The sequence below is a fragment of the Chaetodon auriga genome, chromosome 4 (assembly GCF_051107435.1).
Source record: "Chaetodon auriga isolate fChaAug3 chromosome 4, fChaAug3.hap1, whole genome shotgun sequence".
Taxonomy (NCBI): Eukaryota; Metazoa; Chordata; class Actinopteri; order Chaetodontiformes; family Chaetodontidae; genus Chaetodon; species Chaetodon auriga.
Genome location: NC_135077.1, coordinates 17,525,792 through 17,540,361, shown reverse-complemented (window position 1 = coordinate 17,540,361; position 14,570 = coordinate 17,525,792). Strand labels below are relative to the sequence as shown.

The 14,570-nt window shown below is 42.6% G+C and overlaps 1 protein-coding gene across 2 annotated transcripts in view; it reads left to right on the top strand.

Moving 5' to 3' along the window:
• sdk1b (sidekick cell adhesion molecule 1b) overlaps window positions 1-14,570 on the top strand; it is a 236,004-nt gene that overhangs the window by 50,848 nt on the left and 170,586 nt on the right. Inside the window, exon 1 of one of the 2 annotated variants that reach the window (XM_076728479.1) lies at window positions 2,269-2,288. The exons of the other annotated variant lie outside the window; for it this stretch is intronic. Coding sequence (XP_076584594.1) covers window positions 2,276-2,288 — 13 coding nt within the window. The 5' untranslated portion in view covers window positions 2,269-2,275. Of the gene's footprint in view, window positions 1-2,268; window positions 2,289-14,570 lie in introns of those variants that run through there. 2 annotated transcript variants of the gene reach the window in all.

The following is a 14,570-nucleotide window of genomic DNA, read 5'->3' as shown; positions in this document are numbered from 1 at the left end:
GTCTCCTCTGTCACTGACTTGGAATACAGTGCTTTCACTCAATGATAACCTTAACACTGGCCACTAAAATGTGTACGTGTTTGTGTGCGTGTGTGCGCATGTGTGTCTGTGCGTGCACATGGTTGTGTGAGCTAGGGACAGTGTGACCCTGTCCATGTGGTATGGAGGAGCATAGAGAATGAGCTGCCATAACTTGTCATGTCTCATTATAACACATCTTAAAGGCTGCACAGCCACAAAATGAGCTATTTTAGCACCGTTGTCCTGACTTATCCCCAGAAGAATAGGATATTAATGCACCCTCACACACACACACACACACACACACACACACACACACATATAGACACACAGTATACAGATGTGAATTGAAGGGCTCCAGAGCTGCACGTCAATTATAGTGATTGTGTGCGCCTGTGTGTGTGTCTTTGTGTGACAGCTCTAAAGACAGTATTTAAATCTCTCTGACAACTACAAAGAGCATTGTGGTGGAGACCTCGTGACAACCTCCCAGTTCCAAACAGCTCTGAGACGACAACAACGGTAGGATTTTTGCTTTCAACACATCACTTTGGTGTGCTTAGACTGCGGGAGGAGAGAGGAGGTGCAGAGGGGTGAGACAGACAGTCATTTAAAAACTGAGAGAGGAAAATAGGTGGAGGCAGGAGGTTAGGATAGGTGAGGAGGCAGTGCATCAGGGAAATTTAAAAATGGGCTTTTGTTTCTGCATGCATGTGTTTCTAAGTTAGGACGTGTAACTTGTATATGTCTGGATCCTCAGAAAAAAAAAAAAACCCACATTGAAAAGCATGAAAAGTTCAGCTGGTGAGAAAAGGAAGAGGTACAGATAGAAAGAGGGTGGCCTTGTCTGATCAGGTGTGCTTTCCTTGATCACACAGAGAGATGTAGCAAAACAGAATGGAGCATGTGTCAACCCTGATGGATGGAAGGAGGGATCTGCAGAGTGGATAATAGTATAGGACAGGAAGTGAGGAAGCCTGTAAGTAAAGCAAAGTCCTCTATGTTTAAACAAAGGACAAAGGATAGGAAGAAGGATTTAGGACTGGGCGGCATCCAAGGTTTGATTCGTTTAAACCTTCCGCAAATGTAGCAGCAGTGAAGGGTATCAGCAGCTAACTTTAGAAACAATGTCAGCTGTTAATGCTAATGTTAATGTGTCTCCTGTCATATGTCTGCCACTCAAATGAAACTTGTGGAACTTGTCTACATGGTCTCTTTTTAAACTTATTTAGCAGTTGCATTCTTTGTAGCAGCCAGCATGTTTGTGCTTGCCATATTTTTCCCCATCTCATGTGAGAAGTTCATTCATTCATTCTGCAAGCATCCCATTTCGGGGTTGCGGGGGGCTGGAGCCTATCCCAGCTGGAGCCTATCCCAGCTAGCAATGGGCGAGAGGCGGGGTACACCCTGAACCGGTCGCCAGCCGATCGCAGGGCTACATACACAGACACACAGACAGACAACTCACACACTCACACTCACACCTACGGACAATTTAGAGACCAATTAACCTAACGAGCATGTTTTTGGTCTGTGGGAGGAAGCCGGAGTGCCCGGAGAGAACCCACGCATGCACGGGAAGAACATGCAAACTTCACACAGAAAGGCCCTGCCCGACCCAGGGTTCGAACCAGCAACCTTCTTGTGTCTTGCTGCGCCACCGTGCCGCCGTGCCGCCATGTGAGAAGTTGTGTGGTGTAATGAAATTCTCATATATACTGTTAGTGATTGCTCTGTTACTGATAAGAGCGAGCAAACCAACAATCATACAAAAATATTTCTGTCATTTATATTCCCTGCCAAATAACAAATCTTTGAGATAGATAGAGGAATGTTTTTTCCAACAGTGATTGCTATTTCTATCCTATCAAACTTAAATCAGTGTGCTACAAAGGTGAAAAAACAGAAAACAAAATTTTGAACTGCAAAAGAAGTTGAAAGTTGCAGTAACTTCAAAATGTGAGGTAATGTTACAGCTGAATAAAGTAATTTCTTTTTCAGACAATCTGTATTAAATCTTCCCAGATCATCCACTTTTTTCATCCATTTCAACTTGAGAACTTTACTTTAAACAGCAGCTTGACAAAACAGTGGAACATGAGGTAAATAGAAGTAAGTAAATTGAGAGGCCAGAGTGTGCTGGGCTGTAGCACAGACTCATACTCCACAGTGATGCATTTGACCCTTCACTTTCTCTTGTTTTCTTGCTTGACAGGACAGCTAGATAGGAGGGTTGAAAGGGCCACTGGCCTCCATGATGGGTGGAGGTAGGCTCTGCATAGCACAGACTGACTCATGTATTCTCATTGATCCCAGCCATGCATGAATGGGCACATGCGTGCACACATATGGCCGCACATGTAAACGCAGTATGAGGGCAGCATAATAGTCCTGATTCCTTTGAATCGGTGGGAGGACCCGATTCAAAGGGGAAAAAAGTGCCAATCACCCAGTGATTGGCACTTTTTTCCTGTTGCTTCGTGGGAGGCTGAGCAGGAATATCTGTAACTTTGTGCAAGGTGTGTGAGCAGGCATACATTTTTGCGCGAGTAAGGATGTGTGTTTGACTTTTGTCCAATTGTGCTTTTTTTTTCAGTTGATTTAAAGGTCTTTGCCATTTTGTATGTTACTCAGTGCGTCTGTGTGTATGCCACCCTGTGTGTGTGTGTGTGTGTGTGTGTGTGTGTGTGTGTGTGTGTGTGTGTGTGCGTGTGCGTGTGTGTGCGTGTTATTTTCCAGCTCAGTTAGTGTGTGAGGCATGTGTTGGCAGATTGCCAAGCTCAGGCTCTGCACCCAGTAGACGTGGTCTCAAATGGCAACCCCAGATGCTGTGGCTCACAGCCCATACACTTTCAGCTCAAGCACACACACTGCCACACACACACACACTGCCACACACACACACACACACACACACACACACACACAATTTTCCCTTCTTATTTCTGTCTCTACCTACTGTCTGTATTTCAGTTTGTGTCTGATTTCTTTCTTGTGTGTATAAAAAAAGCAAGTGAAAGAGAGAGGCGGCGGAGTGTGTTTGTAGCTGGAGGATAGTGTGTGATAGGCAGTGCTGATAAGTGAGGAAGCCGGACTTTGATCTCTCCTCTTCGGACTGACTGAGAAACTCGAAACACAAAAACACACTGACACACACTCCTGCTGCAGCACAACAGGAGGAGCTTTGTCAAAATGTTAGAGATTTAGTGTGAATTCATCTCCTCTCGCCTCGTCTCCTCTCCTCTCCTCTCCTCTCCTCTCTACTGTGTTGCTGATGAGCTATGAATTCAACCCTCAGACTTTTTCTGCCTATAAAAAACAATTTGCTACCAACATTTTACAGCTTTTTTCTTTGTTTATGTGTGTGGCTGGGTGGAGGACAGACCCAGTCACAGTGCTGCATTTATATACAACCCTGCACTGTAGCTCAGTGTTAGTGTTTGTTTACTTTGCTTGTATTTCTGTTTCTTGTGTCATATATTTTGAGCCATCTCTCTTTCCAGTTCTTCCAGTTTTTTCCACAGCCCCTCCTGAGGAAAACATGTTAAAATTGTGCACAGAATGTATGACTGCAATAAGGCTAATTCTGTCTCTTTTCCCCCCTCTCCTGCCCTGCTTTCCTCCCTTGCTCCGCTGCTTTGTGCTGGTGCTGTGTGTTTGGACACATCTGCTCCCCTAGGTGAGTTGAATTTTTCTTAGAGTGCAGTTCACTGCTAAACTAAGGAGACACACTGAATTTCAAGGACTTGTGTGTACACAAGTTTTGTGCCTGAGTTTATATGCTGCCTATAAACTGTATATCATGGTTTTTCTTTAAATTAGTCACCATAAAATCCTGACGTACCATCAATTAGGAAACATCCAACTTACTTCTGAGCACCAGTTGTAAATTAAAACAGTTATGGCGGTGTGCTCACACTGCTGAGTAGTTAAGACCATTAAGTAACATGTGTCCTTGCTGCCCTGTGATCAAATACTTTCCAGTCTGTCTCTCTTTCTGCGTCCCAACTACCCACATCCCCCAGTTCACCAAACAGTCATAATCATGATTTATAATTGTGATCACAACATCAGCATGGTAATTTTGATTATGACTTCAGCCATAATTCTGCAGCCCTCTTGCACAAAGTAGAAGTTGGAGTTAATGCAGCAATCAGCAATATAGGCTCTTTCCAGTTTATGTACAGTCAACAGAAACACAGATTTCTATTCAGAACTGTCCTCTTTCACAGCTTTCCTCTCATCATGTCATGATAATCTTTGTTGTCCAGGGAGAATTGTGTGAAACAAAATTGCCAAGAAATAGCAATCCTGACACTCAAAGTGTTCTCAGAGGTTATGTACTTAAATGCATAGTGTCTTTTCACACTGTTTGCCTCATGTAAATAACTTGGCAAACCACCAGAAATAGCATTCACTGTGGTTTTGTTTATCCATTTTTTCCAATACACAAGTCCATATCTGCAGGACACTTAAGGTCTAATTTTTGAAAATAAATTGCAATGGTGTGAGTGCAAATGAGCAACATAGACACGGTTTGGTTAATTTAGTTACCAACAGTGCCAGCACTGAAGCAGTGGTGCCCCTGTGCTGCATTTCTTAAATCTGGTTGCCTGACAAAGTATATCATGCGAAGGTGGGGACTAGCCGTGGTAACCAGTTAGCTTCTTGTCTTTCACTCTTAATGCTATACATTTGCTGAAAAGAGAACTGTTTAGAAGACGCAGATGCTACTGATGCACTTCCTACAGCACAATCAGTGTTTTTTTGTTTGATGAGGATATGAGGATTGATAGGAGCGGGTGTTCTTGACATAGCTCAGTGATTTTATGTGAGGAGAGATCTTGAGAATGGATCTATGCGAACTACTGCAGCCATTATGTTTCCATGAGGATATTATTCATATCCCTGTCACCTTTATGATTAGATTAGCAGTTGCATTGCACAAACTGGGAAAGTCCTGTGGAAGGCCAATTTGGTGCACAGAAGCACTTAGAAGCCCAGTGAAGACTTCCACATTTGAAGACGCACAGTAAGTAGTTGCAGTTATAAAAAAAAAGGTGTTTTTAATGAACGTGAAAGGCCTTCAAATACAGTGTTTCCCACTTAATTTTGTGAGACCATGGTGGGTGGAACGGGGAGTCCAGGGGCATACTCCCCTGGAAGAAAAGTTTGTACATCTTAAAATTGAATGCATCTGGTGTGCTTTAAGCATTTTGCTCTTTGGTCTTGTCAACAATGTTGTGCTCCAGTCAACAATTTAATGATAAACACATAGGTTGGATAGATGGAATGGTGATGACAAGGCAAAAAAAGTCACATCCAAAAGGGACAGTAAACAAAGCTGAGTTTAATGCAGATCACAATAGGATTGCAGGGTATATGATGGTATGAAAAGTGACAGTCATCATGCCATGAATATTTACTTATCGTGCCATATTAGCATTATTAAAACAGAAGATTTTAAATTTATTTCAAGTTTCATGTCTGTCAGGACATAAGCTAAGCTTGTAATGAATAAAGGCTCATTGTAACTGATGATAATATTTGTGTAATACCACGTACTGTGATACTGTGAAACTGTGACACAAAATAAACTAGAACATACATTTGAGCCATCAAAGAAATGAAGCGAAAGTCGTTATTTTGGTCCAATCAGTAGCAGTGACGGGCCGTGAGAGGGCAGGGACGTATACGTAGCAATCTGTTTTCAGTGGATAAAGATAACAATTTGTTTGAACTGTGGTTAAAATGTTGTCCTCATAATGCTTTGGTGTCAGCCCGGAATGTTCCAGTGCGTGTGTGCAGTGACACAATGCACAGCGTTAGAGATCTTTATTTTATTGTAAAATTATTTGCCTTATTATGCAACTGTGGCAGGACAAATTATTACAAATGACTACAAATTCATTACCTAGACTGTGGCGGGCTGTCTAGATAATGAAGTGAACACTGATATAGTATATCCTGCAAGTGTTGGGAATGACACAAAACACCATCTACAAACAGTATGTAGTTTAACCATTTGTTGACTTTCATGGCTCCGTTCCAGTGACTGTGGAGACATAACGTTTTTGGTATTCTGGGCCATAACTCTAGAATTAACACGCTAATGATGACAGAATTTCACACAAATGTCTCATAGGATTAGGGATGCACATGGTTAACTGTTTAACCGTTAACCGATAACAGTAACTCTAACCGATTAATACTAACGGTCAATTTTGTTTTTAAGCTACGTAATTCAATCAACTCATGGGGGCGTGTTGATAGGTGCAACACATGCCATCACGTGCTTTCCATCACAGCCCACTTTACAGCGAAGATGAAGAGAGCAAAAAGGAGTTCTGTGTGGGACAATTTCGACCGGAAAGGGGAGGAGGTCATTTGCAAATTATGCGGTACAGCACTGAAATACTCCAGCAGTACAAGTACAATGCAGTACCACTTAAGAAACAAGCATCCAGCATCAGACGATGGAGGACCATCGCAGCGAACTTTGCCCTCCATGATGGCCGGGAGAAAGTGTGACGCGTGGCGGTCTGAGAAGATAACGGGCTAGCTAGATAACTCGGGCTAGTGTGAAACATGTTAGATTCATGTCTGAATCTCAGGGATCACTGACTGTAAGCAGAAACACAGTGTCAGTGACCTGTCACAGCAGCCAGCTGGAGCGCAGCTCTCCATTGAGCCCGTGTGTCTCCATGCACGCTGGCATCATATGCAACATTAATATTACAGATATCAGTGACGGCTCTGCAGATGACACCTGAAGTCACTGACTAATTCCAGTCTCCTTCGTGTTGTACAGTAGGGGAGGGTGTGTATCCTTGTATGTAATTACGCACAAAACACACATTACATTGAATATTATTTTTTTATCTCCAGACACGTCGCGGGTCGTCCAGGTTTACAGTAAAATTGTTCGGAATGAAGCCGCATCATCCAGATAAACATTGAGCTCCATCAGAACTGTTTAAAAATCAGATTTCAGAAGCTCAAACTTTACTTTGGAAATGAAGCAGAACACACAATTAAAGAAATCACCAGCGCGCTCGCTCTTGACATAATTTAAAAAGCAATAGCAGACGATTGAAGCCTACAGTACTGTTAATTATATCTAAAGCTTGTAGCTTTTTTTTTTTTTTTTTTACATTTTAGATGAGTAATCTAACTATTTGCCGTCATTGTAAATCTGCAGTTCAGCAACGGACAGCGCTGAGTCAGTGACTCTCTGATTCCAGCCTTTCCTTACATGGAAAGCCTTGTCGGAATGGTGGGACGTTTGTGTGTCGGAATAGCGGTATTTTCGGGATGGTGATATGTCTAAATGGAGGTATGTCGGAATGGCAGCATGTCGGAATGACGGAATGTCGGAATGGCAGCATGGAAGGGCATTTAAATCTTATCGGTTAACGGTTATTAATCATTAAAGGGCGTCGGTTAACGGTCATAAAAAAAATCCAAAATGTGCATCCCTACATAGGATGAAATGAAGAAGTGATGACGCGTTGTATGCCAAAGGTCAACTTCACTGTGACATCATAATGGTCTGCAAAAACACTTTTCTGGCCATAATTAAACACCATAACTCAGGAACAGAAGGGCAGATTGTGACCATATTTCACATTTGGTCAGGTGCTGAGTTGGTGACACTAATGTTGGGTGTCCATTGTGAAACTGTGCTGATTGTATAGATCTTAAGTGCTGCCGGGTTGAAGATGTGTGTGAAGCAATCAGGTTTTACAATTTACTCCTTCTTTGTGGCAACATCCATATTTGAAGCATCATAGTCCACCACAAGCTCAGTAGTTCTGCTGATACACTTCAGGTCATTGTTGTTGCACCATGTGATGACGCTCTCTATCAGTCCTCTGTGCAGTGGATTTAGTGATAACTTCCATTTTGCCAAAAAATACACTTCATACCTTGTATGATATTCCTTCGAAGACCTCTCTTCGTATATTTTACAAGTCTGGACAGACGTGGATGTAAACTGCAAATTGACTGGTTGACGGAAGCATACAACCGTGAGGCCATAATCCTGCTTTAAAATTACTTTAAGAGACTCTGGCACAAGTTCAGCAGCTTTTTTGCATTTTCTCCTCAATTTCTCTTCCCTTTCTATTACCTGAAGCATTTAATGAGCTGTGCTCATTGCATGGGGACCATGTTTACTGTAAACTGCAGTGATCTGTGTCTACGTGTAGCAGGAAACACGTCACCTTGTCATTACCTTTGTTGCAGTGTTTGGAATAAACTCCTTACGAGCTATACTCAGCCTAGTATACAGTGCATGCATGACCAAGGACAATACTCCACAGTTAAAGTAACTCTGTTCTTTTTTAAAGTCATTTCAGATTGAACCCGAGTAATAAACAAAATTTGTTTACGACTGAATTACCCATGAAGACTTCATAATTATTAATCATTACTTTTTATAATAGTATAGTATAGTAAAATACAGTCCAGTCCTACATAATGTACCAATGATTTGTTTGATTTTAGAGGGTCTATGCACATGCATGCTTATGAAAAAACAGCCATGAAAATAGCACTAAATGCCAGCGCTGAAATAAACTCTGTAGGCAGAGGCACAAGTGTAATTTCTGCCACTGAAACTGCTCCATGGCACCCAATTTGTACTGATTATAGTGTCATGGCTCACTTTGACATTGCATGACAAAATGTGAACTGGAGCACTCGAGCCCAGAGTGCCAACAGAATTGTCACTTTACTGGCGTAAGGTCACTGGGCTTCATCGGCATCTGCACAAAATTGGGGCCAGAAGAGTTTTTGAATGATTCTCAGAGCATTTGCAGTGATGTTAGCTCACTAATTGGATATATTTTCATGGAAAATTTATAAGAGATCATGGGATGGCTTCTTAAACATTTTGCTTTACTGGCATCATAAAGCCCAAAGACCCAAATGTTCATTTGCAGTCATTATGTTAATGGCAATTAGTATTGACTTTTGCTGCTTGCTGGTGAGTGCGCCAAATGTTTGCAGGAAATTACAGCAGCCATCACTGAGAGCAGTATTTATGCTGATGTAATCTTTATTCTGACCACACAGAGCGCTTTCCTTCATTGACACAACTGACACCTGTATATGTCTATGTGTGACTGGATGTGCTGATGTGCATTTTCAAGTGCATTGCGTACCACTTTGGCAGAGGAGAGTGTGTGTGGGTTTTATGAAGGGTGCATTACTGGACAGTGAACAGGGAGAGACAGCTCTTATCATCTGTTACCCACAGTATTCACCGTGTGTTGTTGTGTGTGGGTGTGTGGATGGAAAGGTGTTGGCATGATACATCACCTCTCTGGAATATTGTGAACACTTTTCTCTTTTTACATCCGTAGAAGGAGATATTTGGTATGTGGTCAGACAAATAATGCTGAAATTATTCAGCAGAATTATCAACAGAATGTGAAGAAGTAACAGTTCTGATGTTATGTCAGAACGTCCATGTATCGTGTTGCTGGTGTATCTGGTGAAGTTAGCATGCTAACCAGCTAGCCGCAGCCCATCCTGTCTCATAATACCAGTCTGTAATTCAAGAGGCGATGAAATGATAGTATATCCCACTGTAGCTTCAGCCTGGAGATGTATGTGAATGATGAGTTTGCTGCATTTCACCAGTTCAAGTTCTAATAAATAAAGAATATTAGCTCACAAATGAAGCTCCAGCAAAAGGTCAGTCAGGAAGACGGTTCTGTTGGATTCTTAGGCCTGCAGTTTATTTCCCATACCATTACGGCTGGGCGATATGGCCTAAAAATAAAATCTCAGATTTTTTCACAAAAAACTCGATTTACGATTTTTTCCAATTTTTTTTCCTACTTTTTAAAGAAGACAATAAGTACAAATGACAGAGTCAAGCACGTGTAAGAGATTTTTATAACCTGGCTTCTCCACAGTGCTCAGTGAGAGCATGTCTTTAGCTATATGATATGCCACTGCCTTCGTTATGTCTTTGTGCCTTTTAGATGATTTGTCATAAGGCACTGAAGCAGAGCACCTCTCCATGGTGGTCTGCTGCTTGTGCGGTGGTGCTGCGGTAGAAGATGTTGTTGGACGTTGGCGAATACGGCTGCGCTCTGAAGGGTGAGCGCGGCTAAGGTGGTTAAACAAGTTTGTGGTATTAAACGGTCTTGGTGGGGACGACGGTCTTGCATACTTTACAGACCACAATGGTCTGACTACGGTCCGACTTACAAAATCCAAAAAACTGCCATACTCACGAGCTGACGTTCCCTGTTTTATCGACAATTTCTTCGCTTGCTACAGCGCTCACTTTCTATTTCTCATCTCACTCCTCGCGAAGAATCAAACACGAGACAACGCGATGGCGCAACCGAACTTATACTGTTACATGGTTACGGAAGCTCCTGGGGGGCAAAAGGTACAGCGTAGCAAGAGGAGAAAAAACTCAAATTTTTTATTTTTTAAATTGTCCACAGCAAAAAAATTGAATTAATCGAAAAAATTGATATATCGCCCAGGCCTACATACCATCCTAGAGTCACTCCTAATGCATGCTCACTCATAATTTCTTTGCTGTCGTTGTCAGGAGCTGTCAGTTGAGAGTTGTCCTCATCACCTGACATTACACGTGACCCATGACATCTGTCCAGTAGCACAGCAACACACCTTCACCATTAGGCTATCATCTTGCTGCTTTTTTTGTAAAGATGATTCTCTCTCTCAGCCTGACTTCTTTCATCCAGAAATATTCTTACACCTATTCTCCTTATTAAACAGAAAAATGCAATTGTACACCCTCTACCAAACTAAGATGGCCACCTGATGGCCACATCCCAGCTGTAGAGGCTGCTTTTCCACACTGGTGATAACCTCTCACTCCTCTCCCACTTCACTTCTGAGTGAGAGTCCTGGCCGGAGCCGCCGATCACCTCTGCACTGTTTTCCCTGTTGTCACACTGGCTTCCATCAGTCTTGGAGGCTGTTTTCAGTCCCAATCCAGCAGTGTACACGGGGAGTCTGCTGAGTGTAAACACCAACATCCCCTGGAGCTCCTGGTCAGGGCATGCTCCAATCAGCTACAAGGGCCACTAGCTGCACGGCTAAATGAGCTAAGGAGCTAATGGCATCTAGTAGCAACAGCCAAAGGTAGTTACAACAGAGGCAGTTAGTGGTCACTCAAGTTATATTCTGCCCCATGTTTGTTTGAAGCCACCTTCAACAGGTAGCCAGTTCTCACACATTGTACCTTTAACATAAGTTACTGAATACTTTTGGGTGTTGGTCAGACAAATTTAGCAGTTCAAAGACATCGCTTTTGGTTCTGGGAACTTGAATGAATATTTATCATGCTTTTGACATTTTATAGATAAAATCAGTTAATGGAATAAATAATTAATGGATTAATCTGTAATGAAAATAATTGTTAGTTGCAGTCCAAGACACACACCATGTACCAGCTGGTGTACTCTCTCGGCAGCCTGCTTTCAATCTAACTTTTTAGTTTTTCCTTTTTTTTCTCCTTTTTTTTTTTTTTTGTTCATGTCTGATTTGCCTCCCCTCAATCTCCCTTTCACCCCTCCCACTCCTTCCCCCCTTTCTTGTATCACCCTTCCTCCTCTCTTCTTTCCTCTCTCGTTATTCTCACCTTTCTTCTCTCTCCATCTCTCACACTAATCCACAGAAGACGTTACAGGTCTGCTCTCTGGGATTGAAGCAAAGAGGGTTTAATACCTTACCTGAGTATATGTGTGCGTGTGGACGTGTGCATCTACGTGAGCAGCTTTGTGCATGCATGCGTGCACACCCCTTTGCTTGTGTGAAATAGGGAGATACTGGTCTGAATATATAAGAGGATTCAATGGTGCGGTGTTGAATTTTCATTTCTCTCACTGCAGAAAGAGGACAAGGCGGCCAGACGAAGACAGGGAAAGTTTGTCTTTTTGTTCAGAGCTGTACATTCCACCCCTCCCAAACACACAGTAACAAATACACACCCTGTTGGAGAAAGAGTGTGAATGATGTATGGAGCTCTCGTCTGTGATAAGCCTCATCCACCACTCCTTCCTATTACTCGTCTTTTCTACCATTGGAGGGTTCTGTGCTCTTGTTAGCGGGTCGATGAGGGCAGGAGCAGGGGCAGGAGGAGGAGGGCTGACTGCAGGCTCTCAGATGATACTACTCATTCTGCTAACTCCCTTCTTCCTCTCTTCTACCTCTTTTCTGTCTTTCCCTCGCTCTCTATATCCATTCTTTCCTCCCTTCATCTCCCGGGCAGTAGAAATTACTTGTCCCCTTGCAAGGGCGCATCATCAATCCCATGATTCATTGCGCATTGCCATCGTAATGGCAGCTGCTTTGATTGAATCGAGGGGGCGCATGCGTTTGTGTCTCTGCTTGGACACAGCTGTGTGTGCGTGAGAGATGACTTCTGAATGAAAGGTTTATTTTTTTAACCTTTTAAAAGCACCGTGTTTGTCTGCCCTCCACCTCTAGAACGTGCTCATTCTCTCCCTCTCGTTCACTCTCCTTCCATCTCTGGCCATATCACCCACGCTCTTCACTCTCTGGAGTGGTGTTTGCTTGACCCTCCCTCCCTTGTTTTCCTTTCTTTTTTGCAGTTTATCAGTCCATTTAGTACTAAATGCTAATGCTGCAATAAATTGGGTGTTTTTGTGTTAGGGGAACGCTCATAATGGGTAATACAATCAGAGAAATGGAAGGGCTTTTGCTCCCTGTTAATTCACTGCTTGCTAATGCACATCGTTCTCCCTGTTCAACTCTCATGCTGTCCTGTTAATTTCTCTGTCCCTGTCTCCGTCTCTTCCTTTTTTCTTTTTTTTTTTCAATGTTCAGCTCCTTAAGTATAATTTCTTCATTCCTCCAATTTCAGTAATGTTATTGGTCTGACCGTCCTCTCTGCTTCTTGTTTCTTTGTTTCTCCCTTTGTGTTTTCTCTGTGGCAGTCTCGTACCTGCCCAGACATGAGACTTTGATTGGGGTCAAATTGTCAGATTGATGTCACTGCGTTCAATGAGGATTGAGTGTAACTGGACTCTTTCTTGTCTTGTCATGTTTTTAACCAGTCAATGTCTTTAGTGTATATTGCATGTAATTTGTTATGCTTGTATCATTGGCTGTAAGTAGGGAAAGCTGATTGTTCTAATCTCATTTCTGAGGAAGTGATTGAAGGTATACAATACAGGAATTGTCTACTGTTTGTAAACACAACATTTAGGGGTCACGTGATGTTGTCACCCTGAGCAGTTGCCTGTTGCTGAGCTCCTGGTACTAGCTGTGTTGCTGTATTTGATTTACTTAATTTTATTATGACCATCCAAATGCTTTGATTAACAATGTCCTGGTGACAAGCTGCTAAACCTGTAACAAACAAGCCTCTTGAAGAGCAAGAAGTGACAAATAATGTGTCAGCTAGTCTCAACCACACTGAGCAGTATCACAACATGGCTGGAGTGTAACACAAAGCGCACCATGGAAGCTGAGAACCTTGTATCAGCAGCAGAGGACTACGTGACGGCCTTGGAGTCCAGGCTGAAGGGAGAGTGGTATTGATAAACAAGTATGTAGCCATAGAGACAATATTTTAATTGATTACATCAAAGAAACTGCAGAGGTCAGACAGACATTTTTTGGAGAGCTGGCTATCCACTCTGCTGGACCTGGAGACTAATCAGAGCATTATTGAAGTGGACTTACTCAGAGGACCCTCGGCCTGCCAAAATCGACCTGCCTCACATACTAGTTATCAAGCCCCATGACCTCAGGGACAAGCTGAGACGCGAGGGACAGACACTGTTCATCCTACTGGATTGAGCAGTTGGAGTCAAAGAGATGTGACGCACGTTTGACATGTGGTCCTCTGTGCTGTTGTGCTGGGGTTAGTTGGGAGTCCATCGTTTGGGGATGAATGTTTTGCTGTTCGTGACATTCTCTCAGTTGTTTTTATTCATGCCATCATACTTCTGAAGTCTTATGTATTGTACCTCACAGTATAATCTATTTATCCATCTGTGTACTGCTGTGCTGCAAATCTTTTCCTGGTAGATTTCTCCCTGTTATGAGTGATCTCTGAATAAGAGTCTCAGGCTGAAAGAGTTTCAACGTGACTTTTAGCTGTTTGACAACTGGAGAGTAAACCGTCCGAGGGGGAGAGACTACACTTTCTTCTCCTAAGCCCATACCCAGACATTTTCAAAAATTGCTCACTCTCTGACCACTCATGTAGATTTGAACGGTCGCCCTCCTCTTGCCGCTGAAAAAGGAACCCCTCTCTGCTCAATAATCCTCTGTTCATTGACCATGTTACTAAACAGTGGAATGTTTTTATGGCTGCTAATAAGACTCCTGCCATGGGAAACTGCTAAAGCTTGTCTTAGGGGAAGTATTATATCATACACCACAGCTTAGAAAAAGGCTGCTCTTCAAGAGTAACTCAAGCGAGAGAATACAATACAACAGCTGTAGGTACAACTTATAAGTACACCTTCTATAACCCTATCTAAAAAACTGGAGGCAACCCACTCAGCCTAGGTCAGTTG